This window comes from Delphinus delphis, chromosome 20 (assembly GCF_949987515.2).
Source record: "Delphinus delphis chromosome 20, mDelDel1.2, whole genome shotgun sequence".
Lineage (NCBI taxonomy): Eukaryota > Metazoa > Chordata > Mammalia > Artiodactyla > Delphinidae > Delphinus > Delphinus delphis.
This window is the reverse complement of record NC_082702.1, coordinates 6,206,946-6,230,553: the sequence shown is the minus strand read 5'-3', so window position 1 is coordinate 6,230,553 and position 23,608 is coordinate 6,206,946. Positions and strand designations below refer to the sequence as shown.

The 23,608-nt window shown below is 52.2% G+C and overlaps 2 protein-coding genes across 2 annotated transcripts; both read left to right on the top strand.

Annotated features, from left to right (window-relative positions):
* Positions 1–879: 879 nt before the first annotated feature.
* Positions 880–7,114, top strand: LOC132417006 (sialic acid-binding Ig-like lectin 13). The gene is made up of 6 exons (XM_060000620.1): positions 880–1,378; positions 1,566–1,874; positions 2,096–2,143; positions 4,530–4,787; positions 4,872–4,931; positions 7,014–7,114. Exons 1-6 carry the CDS (start codon positions 880–882, stop codon positions 7,112–7,114), a joined length of 1,275 nt encoding a protein of 424 aa, XP_059856603.1.
* Positions 7,115–11,214: 4,100 nt separating this feature from the next.
* Positions 11,215–17,962, top strand: LOC132416447 (myeloid cell surface antigen CD33-like). Its single transcript, XM_059999822.1, has 7 exons — positions 11,215–11,266; positions 11,333–11,710; positions 11,912–12,190; positions 12,419–12,466; positions 13,778–13,874; positions 14,803–14,884; positions 17,789–17,962. Exons 1-7 carry the CDS (start codon positions 11,233–11,235, stop codon positions 17,960–17,962), a joined length of 1,092 nt encoding a protein of 363 aa, XP_059855805.1. The 5' UTR covers positions 11,215–11,232.
* The last annotated feature ends 5,646 nt before the right edge of the window (positions 17,963–23,608 follow it).

Genomic DNA, 23,608 nt, shown 5'->3' with positions numbered 1-23,608 from the left:
ATTCTTGCCTTGTGCTCCACTCCCCTGAAAGGAGAGGTGCCCCTGTGCCGTTGTCGTGTTCATTTTGTTCCCAAGTCCAAGCTTGCTCTGCTCGCCTCACAACGGGCGCGTGAATCGGAGATGAGGTGTTGAGGGAAGGAATGACAACTTTATTCGGAAAGCTGGCAGACCTAGAAGACGGCAGACTAGTGTCTCTGAAGAACCTTTTGACTGGGGTTTGGATGCCAATTTCTTTTACAGCACAGAGAGGGAGAGGAGATGAGGAAGTAAAGTGAAAAGGCCACAAGCTTTGCAAACATCTCCTGGAATGGCCAGCCTCGGGGAGGGAATGCGTTCATTTCTTCTTCCTTGCAGCCATTCACGGGTGGAACGGCCTCCAGATGTTTCCCTGAACGAAGCCACTTTGTTTTAACCTTCAGGCGGAGGGGCAGGGCTCCCCGAGGCAGGCCATTATGTAGAGACAGTATCCTTTTAATGAACAAAAGCAGTGGAAAGCAAAGGTTAAAGTAGAAGAAACAGATCCAACACGGAGTCGGGATTGACTCTTCCCTGTTACAATTTCAGTAACTAATCACCACCTCTTTCACCCTGGCGGGGACTGACCGGCCTGATTTCCTGCGGACAGAGGTGTGGGAGGGACAGGCTGTGGACAGGGATCCGGGAGACGCCTTTGGGCTGTATTCGCTGCTCGTGACCCTCACCAGGGCCTCACATGGAAAGTAGAAGTGGTGACTCTCCAAGGTCCACGCAGCTCTGGCAGCATGTGGGTGCGGAGTTCCTCTTTTGTGGTCGGTTACCTTCTGACCTCAGCTCTGGGCTTCCTGTGGGGGCTTCCTCTCAATCCTGTGACACAAAGGCCCCATCACTCTTACCCCAAAGATGCTGCTACTGCCACCACCGCTGCTGCTGCTGTCCCTGCTGTGGGCATGTGGGTGGGCTGCGGGGAGACGGGTGGGCGGGGCAGGGTCTGCAGCCGATCGTTGTTCCTCCGCAGGGTCCCTGGCTTGGGACAGAGAATACCGGCTGGAAGTGCAGGAGTCCGTGACGGTGCAGGAGGGCCTGTGTGTCCGCGTGCCCTGCTGCTTCTACTATCCCCGGGACAAGTGGGACTACTCTGTCCCAGCTTTCGGCTACTGGTTCCAGGAAGGGGCCAGACCCGACCAGGATCGTCCAGTGGCCACAAACGACCCAGATCGTGCGGTGCTGACCGACACCCAGGGCCGATTCCACCTCCTTGGAGACCCCCGGACCTACAACTGCTCCCTGGACATCAGAGATGCACGGCAGGGAGACACGGGGACATACTTCTTTAGGGTGGAGAGAGGGCCTTCTGTGAAATATAATTATATACAGAGCAAGCTCCACCTGCATGTAACAGGTAAGGATGGTGTCAAGGAGAGGACACAGACACAGGGGCCCTGAGGGCCCCCAGGGCAGGGCTGGGAGGGGACCCCCTGTCTTCTCATCCTGGGAGGGGCCCAAGGGGACCTAGGAGGACAGGCCGCTGCGGCTGGCCTGGGGCAGAGACAGCTCTGAGGGGCACACTTGGGCTCCCCCCCGCACAGGGCCTGGGTCTGTTTCTCTCTCCTCTTCAGCTCTGACACAGACACCCGACATCCACGTCCAGGGGACCTTAGAATCTGGCTTCCCCAGGAATATCACCTGTGCAGTGCCATGGGCCTGTGAGAGGGGGACACCCCACACCTTCTCCTGGACCGGGGTTGCCCTCCCTTCCCTGCACCCCAAGGGCCCCCACTCCTCGGTGCTCACCCTCACCCTGGGGCCCCAGGACCATGGCACCAACCTCACCTGTCGAGTGAACTTCCCCGGAGCTGGCGTGAGCACAGACAGAACCATCAGGCTCAACGTGTCCTGTGAGCGCGGGGCCGGGACGCCAGGGCCCTGAGGGCGGAGGGCGTTGGGGACGGGAGGGAGGGCCTGGGCTACTGCGTGCTGAGCCCTGCAAGCTGGAACTGGGGAGGAAGGAAAGAGGACACTACTCCACCCTCTTCCTATTTCTAATGTTTCTGGGGGAAAAGGGCCAATGCCTACCTTCCCGCCACTGAAAAGGGCACTGTTATGTCTGTCTGTCCAGATGCACCCCAAAAGCCGACCATCAGAGTGTTCCGGAAAGAAGACACAGGTAGGTCTAAACCTCTCTTCTCCAGGGGTGTGGTGGAAGTGGAAGTGTCTCTGCCCTTCGGAGCAGAGCTGGGGATCAGACCTCAGATGGCAGAGAGGCTCAGGCCCGGGGAGGGGACAGCAGAGGTGGGACAACCCCCACTGGCGCATCAGCTTACGCACTGGCCTCCCCCTTTCGCTGGCCCTGCTCTCACGGGGTATCGCGTGGCCTCTTCCTTGCCTGTTGGACGTGGCTGTCCCCACTGCCAGGGCTCCATCCTTGTCCCACATCCTGCCCTCATTCTCCTTAGGATCTAGACCCCACCTACTCCTTCAGTTTCCTTCCCTCATTTTAATGTCATTGTTTACAATAGTAAGCATACGGGACTGCCCTGGCGGTCCAGTGGTTAAGACTCCACGCTCCCAATGCAGGGGGCGCAGGTTCGATCCCTGTTCAGGGAACTAAGATCCTGCATGCCGCACGGCACAGCCAAAATAACTAAATAAATAAAACAAAAAGTAGAACGTAGTTGAAAAAGATAAAGAAAAGAAAAGAAAAGAATAAGCATACCATGTGTGTTAGTCAGCTCAGGCCGCCATAATAAAACACCAGAGACTCGGTGGCTTAAAAACTGGGAGTTTATTTCTCACAGCTCTGGAGGCTGGGACGTCTGAGCTCAAAGCGCCGGCTGATCGGGTTCCTGGTGAGGGCTCGCTTCCTGGCTTGCGCACGGCTGCTTTTTGTCTACGTTCTCTGGTATCTCTTATAAGAACACTAACGTCATCGTGAGAATCTCAATCTCATGACCTCATCTAACCCTAATGACTTCTCAAAGACCCGTCCAAATACCTCCAAATACCATCATACTGGAGGTTAGGGCTTTGGCATATGAATCTGAGGGGAACATAGTTCAGTCCCTAGCACAATTTAACAAGAATAAAATAGTATTCAGCATTTGTGTATCCCCCCTCTTCGTTATCTTTTCGAATAGAACCTACACGTGTACATTTTAAAACACACACATATATGCAGATCATACTACCCGCATGCTTTGCATCTCTATTAGTATTTTTAATAAACTTTTCATATGCAGTAATTTTAGACTCACGTGGTACAGAGACTGTCCACAGATCTCTCTCCTCAGCATTAAAATCCTCCATCCACGTGGCATATTTGCCACAACTAAGGAAGTGACGTTGGTACATTTCTACAAACTACACTCGCCTTTTTCTCAGACTTGGTATATCTTGGAGATTCTCCGGTATCTGTACCTAGGAAACTTTCTTCATTCTTAATGATGACCCCATGGTTTTCCAGTTAGAAGTATATTATATGATAAAGTGCTTAATAGGTCTCCTGTTAGTGGAAAACTACGGTGTTTCCCATCCTTTGCAAGGACAGGACAAATGTGTGGGTCTGGAAGCTTACTCTTGAGACAGAAGAAAGTCCTAGATCGAAGGGCATGTTTGTAATTTCTGCAGATGTTGCCAAATCGAGCTACATGGAAGGCGTTCTGCTTACGCCACCCCTGCTGTGTGTCTGTTTCCCTGCTACACATTTTCATCCTTGCTGATACCATAAGTGAATACACTCTCATGTTAACTTGCATCATCATTTTGTGAATAGGTTGGGTATCTTTCATTGTGTTTAAAAACCATGCGTATTCCTTTTTTTTAATTTTTATTGCGGTACGCGGGCCTCTCACTGTTGTGGCCTCTCCAGTTGTGGAGCAGAGGCTCCGGACGCGCAGGTTCAGCGGCCATGGCTCACGGGCCCAGCCGCTCCACGGCATGTGGGATCTTCCCGGACCGGGGCACGAACCCGCGTCCCCTGCATCGGCAGGCGGACTCTCAACCACTGCGCCACCAGGGAAGCCCCATGCCTATTTCTTTGTGGTCTTTTTCTTGATGATTTGAAGAAACTCTTTTCATATTAACGCAATCGTCTGTGTATAAGTTGAGAGGATTTATTTTCATCCTAATCATGGGCTTTTGACTTAGTGTACGGTGATTTTGCTAGGCAAAAACATGCCATTTTTCTTGGCCACACTGCGTGGCGTGTGGGATCTTAGTTCCCCAACCGGGGATCTAGCCTGTGCCCCTGGAAGCACAGAATCCTAACCACTGGACCGCCAGGGAACCCCCGCCATTTTTTTTTTAAGTTGCATTCAGTGATGTACTGAGACTAGCTCTTACTGGTTGGCGAGAGCCAGTTGTGCCATTGTGTCCATCTTTTCTCACTTCTGGGTTCAGAGGCTTCAAATTAGGTGCTTGAAATTGGCCAAGATGGGAGTTTTTACACAGAGGAAATTGACAAGTGCTACAAAACAGGAAGATATGAACCCTTAGGCAATGAAAGAGACAGACAGACAGGCAGACTGAAGCTAGCTTTCTCTCTGTCCTGCCAGGACCTGAAAGTCTGGGCCAAAGCCTATCTCTCCCAGTCCAGGAGGGCCAGTTCCTACGCCTGGACTGTGTTGCCGACAGCAACCCTCCTGCCAGGATGAGCTGGATCCGGGGGAACCTGACCCTGAGCCCCTCCAATTCCTCGAACCCTGGGGTCCTGGAGCTACCCCGGGTGGAACTGGAAGACCATGGGAAATATGTCTGCCGAGCTCAGCATCCGTTGGGGTCCAAGGAAGCATCTCTGAGCCTCATTGTGAAAAGTGAGTTGGAACACACCTGAGGGAAGGACGCCTGGAGCTATGGAGGGGAGAGTCTCCTCTGATCCCTCCCATCTCTCCCCACAGAACCCCCGCAGCTGCTGGGACCCTCCTGCTCCCAGGAGGACGAGGGTCTGCACTGCGGCTGTTCTAAATATGGTCTTTATCTTTCTCCAGTCACCGAAGGCCTTGCGGGGGGGGGCATTTTTTAAGTAGACTTTATTTTCAGGAACTGATTTGGGTTCGTAGCAGATTCGTCAGACGGTAAAGAGACTTCCCTCGTCCCCGCTGCACTTTCCCACACACGCACGGCCTCCCCGCAACAGCACGCCCCGCCAGAGGGTGCCTGTTACAGTCGATGAATCCCCACTGACACGTCATTTTCAACCAAAGTGCATGATTGACGTTAGGGTTCCCTCTTGCTGTTGTACATTTCATGGGTTTGGTCAAATGTATAATGACATGTATCTGCCATTACAGTATCATACAGAAGAGTTTCATTGTCCCAACATCTCTTTGGGCCATTTTTGTGACTGTCAGCCCCTCAGCCCTCACCCTGAGCCCTCTCTGGAGCCCAGCGCTCCCCTCACTGCTGTATTCCCACTGGTCATAACATCTGGTCCCCCATCTGGACAGAGCCCCATTAGGGCTGTCTCAGCAGTGCCCACCACAGTGTTGACAGGTGATGCCCGGACGCACATCCCTTGCCCTGGGTGTTGGGGTGCCACAAGGTAGGGCCAGTAGAGCTGTCTGGGCCTGACCTGGAGGTCTGAGAAGCTTCCTGCTGCCACCTCCTTCTGAAGGCACAAAAGATCACCGTGGACCCTGAGTGACAGGGCCAATAGAGGCCAGGAGAGCAGATTTAGACCCCCTCCCTGGAAGGAAGGCGAGGCAAGGCCCTTCAGCCTCCCACAGTGCTCTCTGTCTCTGTGGAATGTCCATGGGGCACAGAACCTCATGGCTCTGCTGTGGCCAGGTCTGGAGGCTGCTCTCCATGTCTCTGGATCTGCCTATAGTGGATACTTCATACACGTGGAATGTTACAGAACAGTGGCCTTTTCTGTCCGGCTTCTCTCGCTAAACGTTCTCAAGCATCATCCGTAGAGCGTGTATCATATCAGTTCCTTTCTGTCTGAATAACATTCCATTGCGCGGATGCGCCAGCTTGTCTCCATCCAGTTAGCAGTGGATGGACGTTTGGGTTGTTTCCACTTTTTGACTCTTACAATGCTGATATGAACGTTGCTATACTTTTCCTTTTTATTCTTATTTTATTTTTTTTTTGGATCATTGATTTCAGTTTTCTCGGGCATATACCTAGGAGTGAAATTTCTGGGTCAAATGGTCGTTTCTAATTTTAAATTTCGGAGGAAATGCCAGATGTTTTCCACACTGGCAGCACCATTTTACATTCCCACCAGCAAAGTATGAGGGTTCCAATTTCTCCAGATCCTTGTCGCCATTATTTTCCTTAAAAAAAAATTCGAGCCCGCTGGTGGGTGTGAAGGAATATCTCATCATGTTTTGATTTACATTTATGGAGCGAGTAATGACGTCGTTCATTTTATTCATGAACGTATCGGTTATTTGGAGAATTTTTTTATTCCTTTGGCCGTTTGGAAAAATTGCACTGTTTGCCTTTTTGTTCTTGAATTGTTTTTTGTTTGTTTGTTTGTTTTTACTTTTTTTTTTTTTTTTTGTGGTACGCAGGCTTCTCACTGCTGCGGCCTCTCCCGTTGCGGAGCACAGCGTCCGGATGCGCAGGCCCAGCGTCCATGGCCCACGAGCCCAGCCGCTCCGCGGCATGTGGGATCTTCCCGGACCAGGGCACGAACCCGCGTCCCCTGCATCGGCAGGCGGACTCTCAACCACGGCGCCACCAGCGAAGCCCTTGTATTGTTTTGATATAGCTTTTATATAGGCTGGATATCACACACATATCGAATCTATGATTTACAAATATTTTCTCCCATTAAATGGGTTGGTTTTTCACTTTCTCAGTCGATTGATGAGCCGAATTTTTCTTTCCATGAAGTCCAACTTACGCATTTTTGTTTTCTGTTCAGCTGCTGGAAGATAAGGGCATGGGGTGGGCTGATACCCCGGGCACACGGGGTTCAGCATCCGGTGGATGAGGAAAGCCTGTAAGACCAACGTCAAGAGTCCTCCTGGGAGCGGAAGGACACAGGATTGAGCAGATGATTCCATCCTGGTCCCGCTTTCCTGCAGGGCAGTCGGGGCGCGTCACAGCACAGGTGATTCTGACGGCCATCTGGGAAGCGGCTGTCAAGATCCCGCTACTCTTCTTGGTCCTCATCGCCCTCCTGTGAGCACCCCAGGGAGAGGGGAGAGGGGAGAGGTGGGGAGGGCAGGGCGCAGGTGGCTGCACCCTGGAACCAGAGCTGGAGGGGGCGGGGGCGGGGCCGGCAGGAGGCTGACGGGAAGGGGGAGTGGGGGGGCGGGGCTTGTGGGCGGTGAGGAGTCCCTGGGGCAGAGGCTCCTCCCCGCCCAGTGTCAGGGTTGAAGGTAGCTGCTGTGCTCTAGAGGGTCTGTGGGGCCAGACCTGCCCTCTCCCACCTCAGTCATGCCCCCGCCCCTGAACAAGGAACAGGGTGAGTCTGCGGCCCGGGGCACCCGATATGAACAGAGCCTGGTCTCTTCTCTGGCTCAGAGTGACGTCCCGCAGGAGGAAGGCAGCCAGGCCTGCAGGGGGCGCGTCTGTTGCAAACGCCAGGCCGGCAGGGGGAGCGTCTATTGCAAACGCCATTCCAGGTTACCCCTCTGGGTGAGTGATGTCGGCATCCTACCACCCAACATCCCACTGCACACCTGCCCCAGAATGGCCCCCAGGATTGCTCTGCTCAGCGTACCCAAAGTGGAGCTGCCATCTTCCTCCCCAAACCCACTTCTCCGCTGGGTTCCCTGTCACACTGATGACAAGGTGGCCCCCATCTCTAAGGGCAGAAGGAAGGACGGGTTTGCCCCATTTCATCCCCGCTTCTCTTCTCCAGGCTCCAATAATCACTACGTGCTGTACATCCTTCCTCCTAAGCACAGCTCGTCCTGATGCCCGTCTCCTTCCCGTCTTGACCCCAGTCGTTCCAGCAGCCTCCTCTCTTCCCTGGGTCTCTGAACCCACCCACCTCCTGCCTCCATCTCCCTGGGAAACACAAGCCTCCGGACTGTTCGCAGAGACCGTTACCATCCACTTGCTGCACAGCAGGGACAGCTGTGTTTCCTCTCCACGGCCAGAGACCAAGGTGCACACACCACGGCTGGAGTTGCAGCCCTGGCGGGCTCTGCCCTGCTGGACCCTCCACCCAGATCCCTCCTCTCCCTGCATCTCCCCACGTCTCCACACCCAGCCTGGCCTGACCTCTGTGACTCTGAGACTTTGTACGTGCAGTCCCTTCCCTTGAAACATCCTTCCCTCCCCATTCTTGCCTCTCCAAGTCCTGAGCATATCCTCAGGCTCAGGCTTAAATGTCACCGCGTGTGAGTGTGTGTGTGTGTGTGTGTGTGTGTGTGTTTCATTGTCTGGTTTTGGGTGGAAGAGTGGCATACACTTAATTATAGACTATTCGGCAAGAACTATTGAACATGTACTCTGTGCTCCCTTGTTGGAGGTTCCCAGGGGGCATCAGTGAGCACAGCATCAAACATCTCTGTCATCGGGCTTCCCTGGTGGCGCAGTGGTTGAGAGTCCGCCTGCCGATGCAGGGGACACGGGTTCGTGCCCTGGTCCGGGAAGATCCCACATGCAGCGGAGCGGCTGGGCCCGTGAGGCATGGCCGCTGAGCCTGCGCATCCGGAACCTGTGCTCCGCAACGGGAGAGGCCACAACAGTGAGAGGTCCGCGTACCGCAAAAAAAAAAAAAAATGTCTGTCATCAAGCATAGAGAATAAGCTTGTGGTTACCTGGGGGACGGGGGGGGGATGGATTCGGAGTTTGGGGTTAGCAGATGTGAACTATTATATACAGAATGGATAAACAAGGTCCCACTGTACAGCACAGGGAACTATAGTCAATATCCTGGGATAAACCATATGGAAAAGAATATGAAAAAGCACATGTATGATATGTATATGAATAACTAAGCCACTTTGCTGGACAGCAGACATTATACATAACATTGTAAATAACTACATTCCAATAAAGAAATTTTTAAAATCTCTGTCATCAAGAAGGTGTCCTTCTGGATATAAGGATAGAAACATTTTTAAAAAATAAGGAAAAATATTGAGTGTGCTTGATGGTAACATGTGTCTGGAGAAGCATCGGGCAGTGAGCGAACACGGGACATTTGGGGGCTGTTTTCTGTTGCTGAGAGTGTGCCCGAGGTGATGTTTGAGCCAAGACTTGAAAGTGGAAGAAAGCAGGTTCTGTGTTCCCGTAAGAGACAATTATCCCAAGGGCTTCCAGGCCAATGCAAGTATCCGGAAGCCTTTGAGGAGAGCAGAGACAGGATTGAACTTTCATTTGAAAAGAATCCTCACGGAAATGCAAATCCAAACTACAATGAGGTATCCCCTGACACCCGTCAGAATGGCCATCATCAAAAAGTCTACAAATAATAAATGCTGGAGAGGGTGTGAAGAAAAGGGAACCCCTCTGCACTGTGGATGGAAATGTAAACTGGTGCAGCCACTATGGAGAACAGAATGGAGGTTCCTTAAAAAACTAAAAATAGGGGCTTCCCTGGTGGCACAGTGGTTGAGAGTCCGCCTGCCGATGCAGGGGACACGGGTTCGTGCCCCGGTCCGGGAAGATCCTACGTGCCGCGGAGCGGCTGGGCCCGTGAGCCATGGCCGCTGGGCCTGTGCGTCCGGAGCAATGGGAGAGGCCACAACAGTGACGCGTACTGCAAAAAAAAAAAACTAAAAATAGAGTTAGCATATGATCCAGCAATCACACTCCTGGGCATATATCCGAAGAAACCTCTAATTCAAAAAGGTACGTGCAACCCAATGTTCATAGCAGCTCTATTCACAACAGCGAAGACATGGAAGCAACCTGAGTGTCCATCCACAGAGAAATGGATAAGGATGTGAGATATATATATGAATATATATAGTGGAATATTACCTAGCCATGAAAAGAATGAAATAATGCCATTTGCAGCAACCTGGATGGACCTAGAGATGATCACACTGAGTGAAGTAAGTCAGACAGAGATAACATTATATAATATCACGTTCATGTGGATTCTAAAAACTAAAACCACTAAATTCATGTACAAAACAGAAACAGACTCACAGACATAGAAAACAAACTTATGGTTACCAAAGGGGAAAGGGGATGGGCAGGGATAAATGAGGAGTTTGGGACTAACACATACACACTGCTATAAATAAAATCGACACTCAACAAGGACAAAGCATAGCACAGGGAACTCTACTCAATATTCTGCAATAACCTATATTGGAAAAAAATCTGAACAAGAATAGATATATGTATATGTATAACTGAATCACCTTGCTGCACAACTGAAACTAACACAACATCGTAAATCAACTCTACTCCAATACAAAATAAAAATGAAACTAAATTGAAAACTAAATAATTTGGAGGCTCGTTAAAAAAAGAAATTTCCTTTGCACTGACATAGACCATGTGCTTCCCGTTTGTTCTACATGAAGATGCTACATGGTTTTTATTCTGAAGATGCCATTGAAAGTTTGGGAATCAGCATAGTAGAAGTTAAAAAAACATCCCATATCATATCTTTAGAAAATACCCAGTATGCTGCCGGACACTCGGCAATCTCACCACTGATGCAGCTCTAAAGCCCGACAGTGCTGCCTGTTTGGGGAGGAAGTGATGGGCCCGGGTGGGAGCATCTCCTGGGCAGGGACCGGGCCAGCCGTAGCCCTTCTGGTCTCCAGGTCACCAGCCCAAGATGCTCAGTGTTGGGGGAAGGAGTGAAGGCATGATTGGCGGCTGCCTTCACGTCACCCAGGAGCCCCTTCTTGTCTTCTGCCCCAGACGCTCACACAGACCCTAAAGAACCTGACATCTTGCAGGACCGACCACCCGAGGGTCTAGGTGAGGCTGGGACCCTCCAGGTCGAGAGAGGAGCTGAGCGGCTCCCTGGTGTAGACAGCGGTGCTCAGACGGGAGGACCTTAGGAGGCTCACCGTGTCCTACGCCTCCGTGTCCTCAGAGGCTCTGGTGCTGGAAGGACCCACGCGAGATGGGGGGCAGGACAGGGCTCTCCTCCTTGCCTGCTCCTCTCAGGGCAGGTTTCCGGGGTCTCTGGACCGAGGGGTGTCCGTCCGCTCTGTGCGGAGGGGGAGCCGAGCTCCGGCTCTGCAGTTCCTCTTCTGTGAACAGCTGGGTCTCGTGTTCCTCCCCGGCTTCCCGTGGGTCTCCCCGCAGCCTTACCTCCCTCTCTCCTTCCCCTTCTCTTTTCACACACAGGACGCCCAGAAGCCCTCCGTCTCAGAGATGCTGCCGCTGCTGCTGTCCCTGCTGTGGGCAGGTGGGTGGGCTGCGGGGAGAGAGGTGGGCAGGGCAGGGGCTGCGGCTGGCCCTCGTTTCCCCGCAGGGTCCCAGGTTCGGGACAGCGAATACCGGCTGGAAGTGCAGGAGTCCGTGACGGTGCAGGAGGGCCTGTGTGTCCGCGTGCCCTGCTCCTTCTACTATCACTGGAAATACACGGACAACTCTGCCCCAGTTTTCGGCTACTGGTTCCAGGAAGGGGCCGATGTGGACGTGGATGCCCCTGTGGCCACAAACAACTCAGGACGTGAAGTTCAGGAAGAGACCCAAGGCCGATTCCACCTCCTAGGGGACCATGGAAACAACTGCTCCCTGGACATCAGAGACGCCAGGAGGAGGGATCAAGGTTCATATTTTTTTCGTGTGGAAAGAGGAACGACAAAATGGAGTTATAAGTCTAACAAGCTCTCCTTGCATGTGACGGGTAAGGAGTGGGGTCCGGGAGAGGCCTCAGGGGAAGGACCTGGAGCCCCAGGGCAGGACTCGGATAGGACCCCCTCCTGGGAGGGGTCGGGGGGAGAGCAAGTGGGGGTTCAGAAAGAGGGGCTGGACCAAAGCCTGAAGCTTATCTCAGGGCTGCTCTTCTAACCCTCCTCCTGACCCCGTCTCCCCCTTTCTTCATCAGCCCTGAACCACACACCCCACATCCTCATTCCTGCGACGCTGGAGGCGGGCCGCCCCGGGAACCTGACCTGCTCTGTGCCCTGGGCCTGTGAGCAGGGCGCGCCCCCCATCTTCTCCTGGACGTCAGCCGCCCTCACCTCCCTGGGCCCCAGGACCCACCTGTCCTCAGTGCTCACCATCACCCCACAGCCCCAGGACAATGGCACCAATGTCACCTGTCAGGTGAAGTTCCCCGCAAGCGGTGTGATCGTGGAGAGGACCATCCAGCTCAGTGTCACCTGTGAGCGCTGCGCCGTGTTGCCCGGGGCGTGAGGGGATGGGGGCAGGTGGGCCAGGCCGGGGGTGCTTGGTGCTGTTGCCTGGAGACCCGGCTGAGTAGGAGGGCCTGGAAGGACAGAAGCCCTGTCTCTCCTGCGTTTCTGTGGCTCCTGGGTGTGGGGGGGGATGCCTATCCTTATCTCACCCCAGTCCTCTCAGTGAGGAAGGAAATCCTGTCTTCCACTCCTAGGTGCTCCACAGAGCCCAGCAAGAGGTGTGTGCTCAGGGGATGGCACAGGTGAGATGGAGCCCCCCATCCATGGGGCATTGACTGGAGTGGGGTCTTTTCCAGGTTGAGTCAGAGCTGCAGTTTCAGAGCTCAAATGGTGCAGGTCGGGTGTGGTCCTGCAATTAGACACAAGAAGCCCCCATTAGGTCTCTTCCTGCAGTATCCTCCGACTCTGGCCTTGCCAAAGTGACCCACACCTCCCTCCCTGCCCATTCTAAATATGGGCTTTATCTTTCTCCGGTCAACGAAGGCCTTGCGGGCGGGGGTGGGGAGGGAGCATTTTTTAAGTAGACTTTATTTTCAGGAACTTATTTGGGTTCGTAGCAGAATTTGTCAGAAGGTAAAGAGACTTCCCTCGTCCCTGATGCACTTTCCCACACACGCACGGCCTCCCCCCAACAGCACGCCCCGCCAGAGGGTACCTGTTACAATCGATGAATCTCCACTGACACGTCATTTTCAACCAAAGTGCATGATTGACGTTAGGGTTCCCTCTTGCTGTTGTACATTTCATGGGTTTGGTCAAATGTATAATGACATGTATCTGCCATTATAGTATCATACAGAAGAGTTTGATTGTCCCAACATCTCTTTGGGCCATTTTTTTGACTGTCAGCCCCTCAGCCCTCACCCTGAGCCCTCTCTGGAGCCCAGCGCTCCCCTCACTGCTGTATTCCCACTGGTCATAACACCTGGTCCCCATCTGGACAGAGCCCCATTAGGGCTGTCTCAGCAGTGCCCACCACAGTGTTGACAGGTGACGCCCGGACACACATCCCTTGCCCTGGGTGTTGGGGTGCCACCAGGCAGGGCCAGGAGAGCTGTCTGGGCCTGACCTGGAGGTCTGAGAAGCTTCCTGCTTCCACCTCCTTCTGAAGGCACAAAAGATCACCGTGGACCCTGAGTGACACGGCCAATAGAGGCCAGGAGAGAAGATTTAGACCCCCTCCCTGGAAGGAAGGAGAGGCAAGGCCCTTCAGCCTCCCACAGTGCTCTCTGTCTCTCTGCAATGTCCACGGGGCCCAGAACCTCATGGCTCTGCTGTGGCCAGGTCTGGAGTCTTTTGCAGAGAGACCCTGGATGGACAAATAGCTGACTCCACGAAGAGCTGAAGTTTGTTGGGAGTATGTGGGCTGGAGAGGAAGTGTGGCATAGACTGTGTCCTTCTGGAAAAGGCTCAGATCCTACAAATGGTGGGGGAACCTAGGGGCTGAACCCTCGGTGGGAAGGGGGGCACCCCTCTCTACCTGCTACGGAGAGGAGGAGACTTATGCCTCCTCATCAGGATTGGAATTCTCCCCAAGTCTCTCTTGTCTGCAGGAAACTCGGGGGCCAGGGCAGGAGTGATTGAGGGGGCCCTTGGGGGAGCTGGTGTCACCACGCTGCTTGTTCTCTGCCTGTGCCTCATCTTCTTCACGTGAGTTGGGCTGGCTGTGGGCCAGGGGAGCAGAAGAGGCGCCTGGAGGGGTTGTGAGGACCCAGAGCAAGGCTGGGGCGGTGCAGGGGTAGTGAGGATCCAGCTCGTAGACACCTGGCCAGGCTCGAGCGTGTTCCCAGCCCTGGTCCCAGATCCAGAAGCCGGGAGGGAGAAGGGACCTTGTCACAGTCTTGTTATAAAGTCTCCTGGGCTCCCTCTACCCTTTTAATCTTTACTTTTTATTGGAGTAGAGTTGATTTACAATGTTGTGTTAGTTTCTGGTGTACAGCAAATTGAATAAGTTATGCATACACATATATCCACTCTTTTTTAGATTCTATTCCCATATGTCATTACAAAGTACTGAGTAGAGTTCCCTGTGCTATATAGTAGGTCCTTATTAGTCATCTGCTTTATATATAGCAGTGTGTATATGTCAATCCCAATCTCCCAATTTATCCCACCGCTTTTCCCCCTTGGTATCCATAAGTTTGTTTTCTGCGTCTGTGACTCTATTTCTGTTTTGTAAATAAGTCCATTTGTACCGTTTTTTTAGATTCCACATATTAGCCATTTCATAGGACATTTGTCTTTCTCTGTCTGGCTTACTTCACTCAGTATGACAATCTCTAGGTCCACCCATGTCCCAGAAAATGGCATTATTTTGTTCTTTTTCATGGCTGAGTAATATTCCATTGTTATATGTACCACATCTTCTTTATCCATTCCTCTGTCGATGGACACTTAGGTTGCTTCCACGTCCAGGCTATTGTAAGTGTGCTGCTGTGAACGTTGGGGTGCAGGTATCTTTCCGAATTATGTTTTTTTCTGAATATGTTGGGCTCACCCTACACTTGACCTGCCTTAGTCACTCACTCCAGCCTCAAAAGAGATACCCTGTGTCACAGACCCTCGTGTCTCCCAACAGAGTGAAGACCTACCGGAAGAGAGCAGCCAGGACTGCAGTGGGTATGGAGGACATCCACCCTGTCATAGGACCAACTTCCCTGGTGAGTGACACGGGCATCCCGGCAATGCAGCCTGCCCTGCAGATCTCCCGGGGCGGCCCACAGCCATGCTCCATTCAGCATGTCCAGAAATGAGCTCTTCCCCTTCCTGCTTCTTTGAAAATGTAGGATTTATTATTATTCCTCTGTGTGAGGCCAACAAATCAGGAGACGATTGCCACAAAAAAGACAGGTAGTACAGTTCCCAAGAGGAGGGGGCGTGCCACACCCTGCAGGGCCATGAGGGGCAGCACAAGGGTCTGTCAAGAGGCAGAGGGAGTGAGGAGGAAACCTGGGCAAGAGATTTTGTGGTTTATGTGGGAAGGAACAGGCAGGGTAAGCAGACTGAGGACTGTCTAGTTGAATGATTTCAGAATGCTCTGGGGTGTAGGGGTTGTCTCTGGTTTTCTGGTACCTGGCCCCGGGGTGATGAGAGCAGGATAACGGTCCAGAGAGTAAGAGTTTGATAAAGGAAGTGGTTTGGGCTGATCGGTTTGCAATATGAAGGGCAGGCTTGCAGGCAGATCCCTTAGAATCTCTAGAACTTGACTAGCACTGGCAGGGGCAATCCCTGGAGGGTTAACAAAGCCCCGGTGGTCAAAACATCAGAAACACAAGGTGAATACATCCCTAAACATACTTCTGCTGGCTTCTCCAATTCATCAATGGGACCCTTGTTCCTGACTCCCAGCCAGAGATCTATCCCTTTCCCCCATCACCTCTTCCTGCACTGATACACTGCAAAGCATGTCTGTGTTTCTTCTAAATACAGCTTGATACAAACACGCCCTTTGAGCTGAGCTCCCCACTTAGTTCTTATCCTGCTGAAGCCTCCCCACCTTCCCCCAAACATCTGCATTACCTGCACCTGCATGACCTGCATCTGCATTGCCTGCACCTGCATTGCCTGCACCTGCATTGCCTCTGTCTGCATTGCCTGCATCTGAACAACCTGCATCTGCATTACCTGCACCTGCATTGCCTGCACCTGCATGACCTGCATCTGCATTGCCTGCACCTGCATTACCTGCACCTACGTTGTCTGCATCTGTATTACCTGCATCTGAATAACCTGCATCTGCATTACCTGCAGCTGCATTGCCTGCATCTGCCTTGCCTGCATCTGTATTACCTGCATCTGCATTGCCTGCATCTGAAGAACCTGCATTGCCTGCACCTGCATTGCCGGCATCTGAACAACCTGCATCTGCATTGCCTGCACCTGCATTGCCTGCACCTGCATTGCCTGCACCTGCATTGCCTGCATCTGTATTAGACAGTCGTCCCATCCTGCCCAAGTCTGAAATGCACTGTTTCTCCGCACTGCCAAACAACTTGATTGACATTTAGGGCAGGAAAACCAGAGTCAGCTTTGATGCTGCACTTCTTCCAAACAGGCTTGCTCAAGCAAAGTAAGCTTTTTGCCCCTCAGAATCATTGCCCATCTGCCCCCTTCTCCTCCCGTGTCCGTATCAACCAGCCCTACTCATGCTCATCCTCTGATCCCTGACTTTCATTTATTTCTTGACCTATGACTAATGTGGCCATCACTGACGTTTTTGAGCAAATCCATAACGCATGCATTCACTTATTCCTTCAGCAACTATCTCCCACTTGTTGATTGTTCTGAGCACTTGGATAATATCTGTATTTTTACAGAGACATATGTTACAAGTGGAAAATGTCCCTTGCTGTCAAGGACTTACATTTATTGAGAGGGGAGTGGGGCGGTTGTGGTGAAAGCAATGAACAGGTGAGTAGTGAAAGTATACAGGAAATGAGAGCTATGGAGGGAAATGCAATGGGAGGGACAGTTCTGGGGGTGGGAGTCTTTGAGAAAACCCCTGCAGGAAGTGAAGGAACACAGTGTGAGCCTGAAAGAGAGTCGTTGAAGGGCTCTAGACAGAGGGAGCCACAAGTGCTGGGCTCAGAGGTTGGGACGAGCTGATGCATTGGAGAGACGCATCGCTTAATCATGACGAAGCCGCCATAAAAATCCCAATAGTGTGGGGCACAGGGAGCTTCTGGCTGGTGCACAAGTGGAGGTGCTGGGAGAGTGATGTGTCTTGAGGGGGGGGGAACCCTGCACCCCTTCCCACATACCTTGCCCTGTGTATTTCTTCATCGGACTTTTCACGCCTTCCTAAGCTATATCCTTTTATAATAAACTAGTAATCTAGTAAGTAAACGGTTTTCCTGAGTTTTGTGAGCCACTCCAGCAAATTAATCAAACCTGAGGAGGAGGCCCTAGGAACCTCTGATTTATAGCCAGTTGGTCAGAAGCACAGGTGACAACCTGGACTTGTGATTGACACCTGAAGTGGGGGGGAGGCAGTCTCATGGGACTGAGCCCTCAACCTGTGGGATCTGACACTCTCTCCAGGCAGAGAGTATCAGAATTGAGTTACATTGCAGGACACCCAGCTGGTGTGGGAGAATTCCTTGGTGTGGGGGTACAAAGAACCCATGCATCTGGTGACAGAAGTGTTGTGAGTGTGATAACAGTGCGAGAGTAAAGGAGAGACACACAGCAGAAGTGAGTTTCCATAAACACCCTCCTGTTTACGGAAAACCTCAGGAAACCTCAGAGGGCCAGGGGTTGAGTTTGTGATCAATAGATGTGTGACCTTGGGAGGAACCTACCCTCTCTGAGACTCCGTTTCTCTCCCTGTAACGTAGTAATATTTCCTCCATAGGTCTGTGTGGGTGCTCAGTAGAACTGGGAAACAATCTATAGCGTTATATTTGTTGGATGACTGAATCAATGGAACCTTCAGAAACGTTTGGTAGCAGAATGGAAGAAGGAATAGATGCTCTGTCCCAGAGTCAAATTCACTTCCTGGACCCTCTCTCCCTTCTCCCCTCGAAACTACCTTGATCTGACCCCTTCCTTTGCTCTGCATCCAGGATCACCGGGAAGAGTCCAAGTTAGAGGATCCTCCTGACCCCACCAGCTCGGCAGGGGCCACCCTCACCTCGGGGATGGAGGAAGAGCTGCATTACGCCTCCCTCAGCTTCCATGGGATGCGTCATCCTCAGGAGAGTGCCCACTCAGAATACACGGAGATCAGGACCAAGTGAGGGACCGCAAGCGGCATCAGCGTCAGGCAGGACGTCCATTTCCTCTACCGGAAGCGGGACCCACAGGCTAATCCTTAGGGACTTAACATCCCCGTAGGTGATGGGTTTATGAACTACTGTTAGTGCCTTTCCTGCTCTATTGGAACTCTCTTAGGCTTTGCATTCAGAGACACCTGGCATCAAGTCCACGCTTTTTCATTCAGCAAGAGTATGATGTCATGGCACCTAACCCCTCCATGTCTTGGTTTTCTGCTTTGGTGAAATGGATGTGAGAGGTCCAGCATCACAAGGTGGTTGTGAGGATTAAACGAAAGTACCAAATATGCAACAGAAGTCTTCATGCATTGTGACCTTTGTCCACGGAAAAAAAGCTCACAACCTAAAAGTTGCACGTTATGTTTTATTTGGGGACCTTCCTGAGGACTATAGCCTGGGAGAGAGCCTCTCCCATAGCTCTGAGGAGCTGCTCCAAAGAGGTCAGGGAGGAGCCAGGATATAAGGGTGTTTTTGCTGAAAACAAACAAACAAACATGTAGTCGAACATCAAAAGATGTCCAACCACAAACATCAGACGATCAGAGTAATGACTTTGGAGCTTTAGAGCTTTTCTGTGTATGGGAGGATGCACTGTCTGAGCTGATTGGAAATTAGTCCTTAGATGCACCTTAACACTCTAGGGCCAGGATCGTGTTTTTCTCGTCCTGAATTCCCCTCAGGGCACACCTTCGGGGGAGACCGCAGCGGTTGATTGTTTAATGGCGGACAACATCCTTTGTTTACTGAAACGGCAGGCGACATTTTGTTTGTTTCTTTGCTCAATTCACCCAGAGGCTGGGTATGTCCTGTCCCGGGCACCACATCGGCTACATGTCAGTCTCACTGTCTACTCAAAACCCTCCCATGGATCCCTTCCTTGACTGGACCTCCAGCACCATCTCTTGCCATTCCTAAATCTTCCCTTTCCACCCTCCCTGTCTTCTACTAGTCCTGCTATAGCCAAAATCAAGTAATAACATTTAGAGAATTTCCTAAATCTTAGAGCTGACCATAGCCAAAATACCGCTCTCTCCTCAAGCCCAAAGAATAATTTACAAGCTTCTCAACCTGACGTTTTAGGTCAGGGGTCAGGAGACCTTTCTGCGAAAGGGCCAGATAGTAAGTATTTAGGCTTTTCAAGCCATAGGGTCTCGGTTGCAACTATTCAACTGTAGTGCAAAAGCAACCGTGGACCATTTGCAAACGAATTAATGTGGCTGTGGGCCAACAAAATTTTATTCACAAAAACAGGCAGCCCCAGGGTTGTAGGTTCTAGGTTATTCTTAGTCTCACCCAATCTGCTTCTCCATCACCGTACCCCAAACCATCTATCCCTCAAGCCATTCTCTAAGAACCCATTCTGATGCATCCCTCACTGTCTTTGAGCACCTGCATCTCTCCTTCCAGGAAGACCCAGCCCCATGAAGTCATCTGGCTAACACCTTCTTATCCTTCAAAGTGAGTTCAAAATTATGGTCTGGGTTGAGAAGGTAGAGGGAAGCGAGAGCTTGGAAACGTCCTCCTACAAAGCCTAACACTCTAATTTTACTGCAAATCAGTTGAAACAAAAACAGCCCCAAATAGACCAGCAGCACCAAAACCATGGCAGGGACCATGCATGACGCCCCAGTTTCTAAAGTGACACTTGAACAGATGAAAGATTCTGGTGTGGTGTAAGAAAAGGCCTGGCGCCCAAACCCGGCGCCTCCACCCAGAAAGGACAGTTAGGTCAGACTTCCGTTTATGATAACGTCAGCCTGCGTGATGCGACTCATACATTAAAGGTCGATGGTTAGCCTTCCAATCCAGGCAAGATGACACTGGGCCATTGTTCCCTGCTTCTCCCTCTGTTCACAACGATAAACCCTGCGCATGGTGCAAGACACAACCAAAGGAGAATTCTGGAAAGTGGTAAGAAGAAGGCAAGTTGCTTTAGGACCCCAGGACTGGAAAAACAATGCAGAGTCAGGGCATCCCAGTTCCTACAGCCAAACGAGGATGAACACTCACACCCACCGTTCCCCAAACCCCGACTGAGAAACAGTCAAGGGTTATCATCATAGTGTCAGGAATGCGCTCACCTGTCCCATCATCTGGGTTATGTCCTCCTCCCTCCTTGGGGCTCCCACAGCCCCGTCCTCCCCGCTGCATCAGCCCAGGCCACGCCCCACTGTGATTGTGTCTCCGTCCCCCTTCCTGACCCTGGCTGGTTCTCCTCCAGTGGTGGCCTCGCCTTAGCCCAACCCCACAGGACACTCTGCTCAACAGATGGGAGACAGGCACCCAGGGTGCAGGAGCGGCCACCAGCTCAGCCAGTGGAGGGACCTGCCCGAACAGCGGCCTGTTCAGCACGTCCTGGCCTGGGGAGGGGAGCGGAAGTGTGGCCAGAGTGAAGTAAGAGCGAGTAGAGATCAGAGCCGGTGCTCGGAGTGAGGCAGGAGATAGATGGGCTCCAGGCTAGACATTTCCAACTGGCCTCTTGTTCACACTTCCTGGGGTGAGAAGAAGATGGGCTCCAGGCCGGACATTCATTCCCAGCCCCCTGTTTACATTTCCTGAAGCAAGAGACGAACAGGCTCCAGGACTCCATATATGACCGGACTCCTGTCTATCTTGCGAGATCTGCACCTCGATATAAAAACCAGCGACAGAAATAATAGGGTAAATAACCAGACATTGGACATTTTTATGGCAGGAACAGAGTGGGACAAACCCTGTTGAAAGATCAAGAGGCCATGCATTTCCCATCCTTGGGGCAAGGGAGACATTGCACATGCGCAGAAAGGCTCCTTGGGGTCCAAAAGGAGGGGGCGCCACCCCATAACATGTGAGGCTAAGGCCGTCCCATAGGCCTCTGGGCTGGAATCCATCTTGGAAAAAAGCTGCGCACGCATGCTGTTGAGGGTCCTAGGGCAGGTCAGGTGTGGAAAAAGAAACCAGATAATTGGCCAAAGGGAAACAAAGACCCGGAAGAACTGCCCTATATGAATGACGTAACCGCCTTTTTATGGGGCTCTTCCTCATTGGGGGGACGCCCACACTCTTTCCCTGCGGGTGTGCGTCTCTGCCTTGCTTCTATCTTAACTAAACAAACTGTGTCTCTGTGTGCTCTCCCCCTTGTTGTGCTGTGTCTCTGATAATAAGCTTTGTACCTGTTTTTACAGTTTTGCCTCCGTGAGAGATGCATTTTTCACTGGGGGCAAGGGCCAGGGGGTGTGGTGGCTGGGATTCCTGGTTTTCATCCAGGCGCCCCAGGTTCAATTCCTGGGCAGGGAATTAAGATCTCGCTTCACGCCACCACTCCCTGCCGCCACTCTGAGAGCAGGAGGAGAAGCCGAGGTGTCCTCGGGTTACCACCTCTTTCATTCCCTTTTCTCCTCCTGTCCTTGGAGTGGCCCCATCCTGCAGGCTGACCACTGGCCACTGTGTGGGCTGCGTCAATTTGGGCTGCTGTAGGCTGCTCTGAGCACTCCACTTGTACGAACACGTCGAATCTTCGGGGTGACCCTGTGGGTTCACCTGCTAGGGCTGCCGTAAGGAAGTACGGCCGACTGGGCGGCTTGAGCAACAGAAATTCATTTTGTCACAGATCAGGAGGCTGGAAGTCTGAGATCAAAGTGTCAGCAGGGCTGGCTTCTTAGTATTATTATTTTAAATTTTTAAAATTTTTAATTGAAGTATAGTTGCTTTACAATGTTGTGCTAATTTCTGCTGTACAGCCAAGTGATTCAGTCACACCTATATAGACATCCTTCTGAGGCCTCTCTCCTTGGCTTGTAGATGGCCGTCTTCTCCCTGTATCTTCACCTGGTCTTCCCTCAGTATGCGTCTGTGTCCTAATCTCTCTTTCTTACAAGGACACCAGTCCTATTAGATGAAGGCCCAGCCCAATGACCTGACTTAATATTAATTACCTCTTTAAAGGCCTTGTCTCCAAATGCAGTCACACTTAGAGGTACTGGGGGTTAGGACGTGCACATAGGAATCTGGGGGGTGACACAATTCAGCTTCCAACGCCGTGCGAGCATAGGCACACCTCTGCACAGAGTGGTTAAGCGCCTCCCCAAGGTGGCACAGCAAGGATTAGGGAAACAAGCGCAAGCCTAGAGCCATCTGCTGCAGAGCCTGTGCCCCTGAGCCCTGCATGAAAGCCCTCAGGGGAGGAAGCCCCAGGGAAGTGCTGACCACCACTGAGGGTGGGACTCAGAGTGAGCCCTGAGGAATGGGCAGGGCCAGACACCTGACCTGCAAGATAGCCACAGAAGAGTCTGTAGAAAACGCCCGCCTCTGTCCTTGTGTCAGATTCTCCCACAGACGAGGGTTGAACATTGTGATCCTTCCATGTGACAGATGAGAAAACTGAGGCCTGGAAGGGAGAAGGGCGGGGCCCACCTACCTCCAAAAACTGGCATCCCCCCAGGGTCACGCTGGCTGCCATCTTGCTCCCAATGCCCGGCGCCCAAGCCTGGCATGTGCAGGGAGGCCTGGGGCAGGGGGCTGCGAGCAGGTCAGGAAGCCTCAGGACCCCCTGTGGGATCATGTCCTGGTGGCCACCCTCCTGGATCCTGGTCTCATCCTCTCTGTCCATGTATACCTGGGAACTCGCCTTCTAGCTGCATGGAGCGATGGGGTTTCCTCCAAGCCTCTATCTGGGCTGCCCCTATCTCACACTGTATCAGCAGGAGCTGGGGCGTTGGAGAAGTTCTCAACGGTGGAGACAAAGTCTGTTGCATTGTTGCCTTGTGCTCCACTCCCCTGAAAGGAGAGGTGCCCCTGTGCCGTTGTCGTGTTCATTTTGTTCCCAAGTCCAAGCTTGCTCTGCTCGCCTCACAACGGACGCATGAATCGGAGATGAGGTGTTGAGGGAAGGAATGACAACTTTATTCGGAAAGCTGGCGGACCTAGAAGACGGCAGACTAGTGTCTCTGAAGAACCTTTTGACTGGGGTTTGGATGCCAATTTCTTTTACAGCACAGAGAGGGAGAGGAGATGAGGAAGTAAAGTGAAAAGGCCACAAGCTTTGCAAACATCTCCTGGAATGGCCAGCCTCGGGGAGGGAATGCGTTCATTTCTTCTTCCTTGCAGCCATTCACGGGTGGAACGGCATCCAGATGTTTCCCTGAACGAAGCCACTTTGTTTTAACCTTCAGGCAGAGGGGCAGGGCTCCCCGAGGCAGGCCATTATGTAGAGACAGTATCCTTTTAATGAACAAAAGCAGTGGAAAGCAAAGGTTAAAGTAGAAGAAACAGATCCAACACGGAGTCAGGATTGACTCTTCCCTGTTACAATTTCAGTAACTAATCACCACCTCTTTCACCCTGGCGGGGACTGACCGGCCTGATTTCCTGCGGACAGAGGTATGGGAGGGACAGGCTGTGGACAGGGATCCGGGAGACGCCTTTGGGCTGTATTCGCTGCTCGTGACCCTCACCAGGGCCTCACATGGAAAGTAGAAGTGGTGACTCTCCCAGGTCCACGCAGCTCCGGCAGCATGTGTGTGCGGAGTTCCTCTTTTGTGGTCGGTTACCTTCTGACCTCAGCTCTGGGCTTCCTGTGGGGGCTTCCTCTCAATCCTGTGACACAAAGGCCCCATCACTCTTACCCCAAAG

Excerpts from the sequence above, each read along its gene's own strand:
- LOC132417006 (XM_060000620.1), top strand. The coding sequence starts at position 880 with ATGCTGCTACTGCCACCACCGCTGCTGCTGCTGTCCCTGCTGTGGGCA. Across the intron at positions 1,875-2,095 it reads CATCAGGCTCAACGTGTCCT|ATGCACCCCAAAAGCCGACC; the intron begins GTGAGCGCGGGG and ends CTGTCTGTCCAG. Across the intron at positions 2,144-4,529 it reads GTTCCGGAAAGAAGACACAG|GACCTGAAAGTCTGGGCCAA; the intron begins GTAGGTCTAAAC and ends CTGTCCTGCCAG.
- LOC132416447 (XM_059999822.1), top strand. The coding sequence starts at position 11,233 with ATGCTGCCGCTGCTGCTGTCCCTGCTGTGGGCAG. Across the intron at positions 11,711-11,911 it reads GCTCTCCTTGCATGTGACGG|CCCTGAACCACACACCCCAC; the intron begins GTAAGGAGTGGG and ends TTTCTTCATCAG. Across the intron at positions 13,875-14,802 it reads CTGTGCCTCATCTTCTTCAC|AGTGAAGACCTACCGGAAGA; the intron begins GTGAGTTGGGCT and ends GTCTCCCAACAG.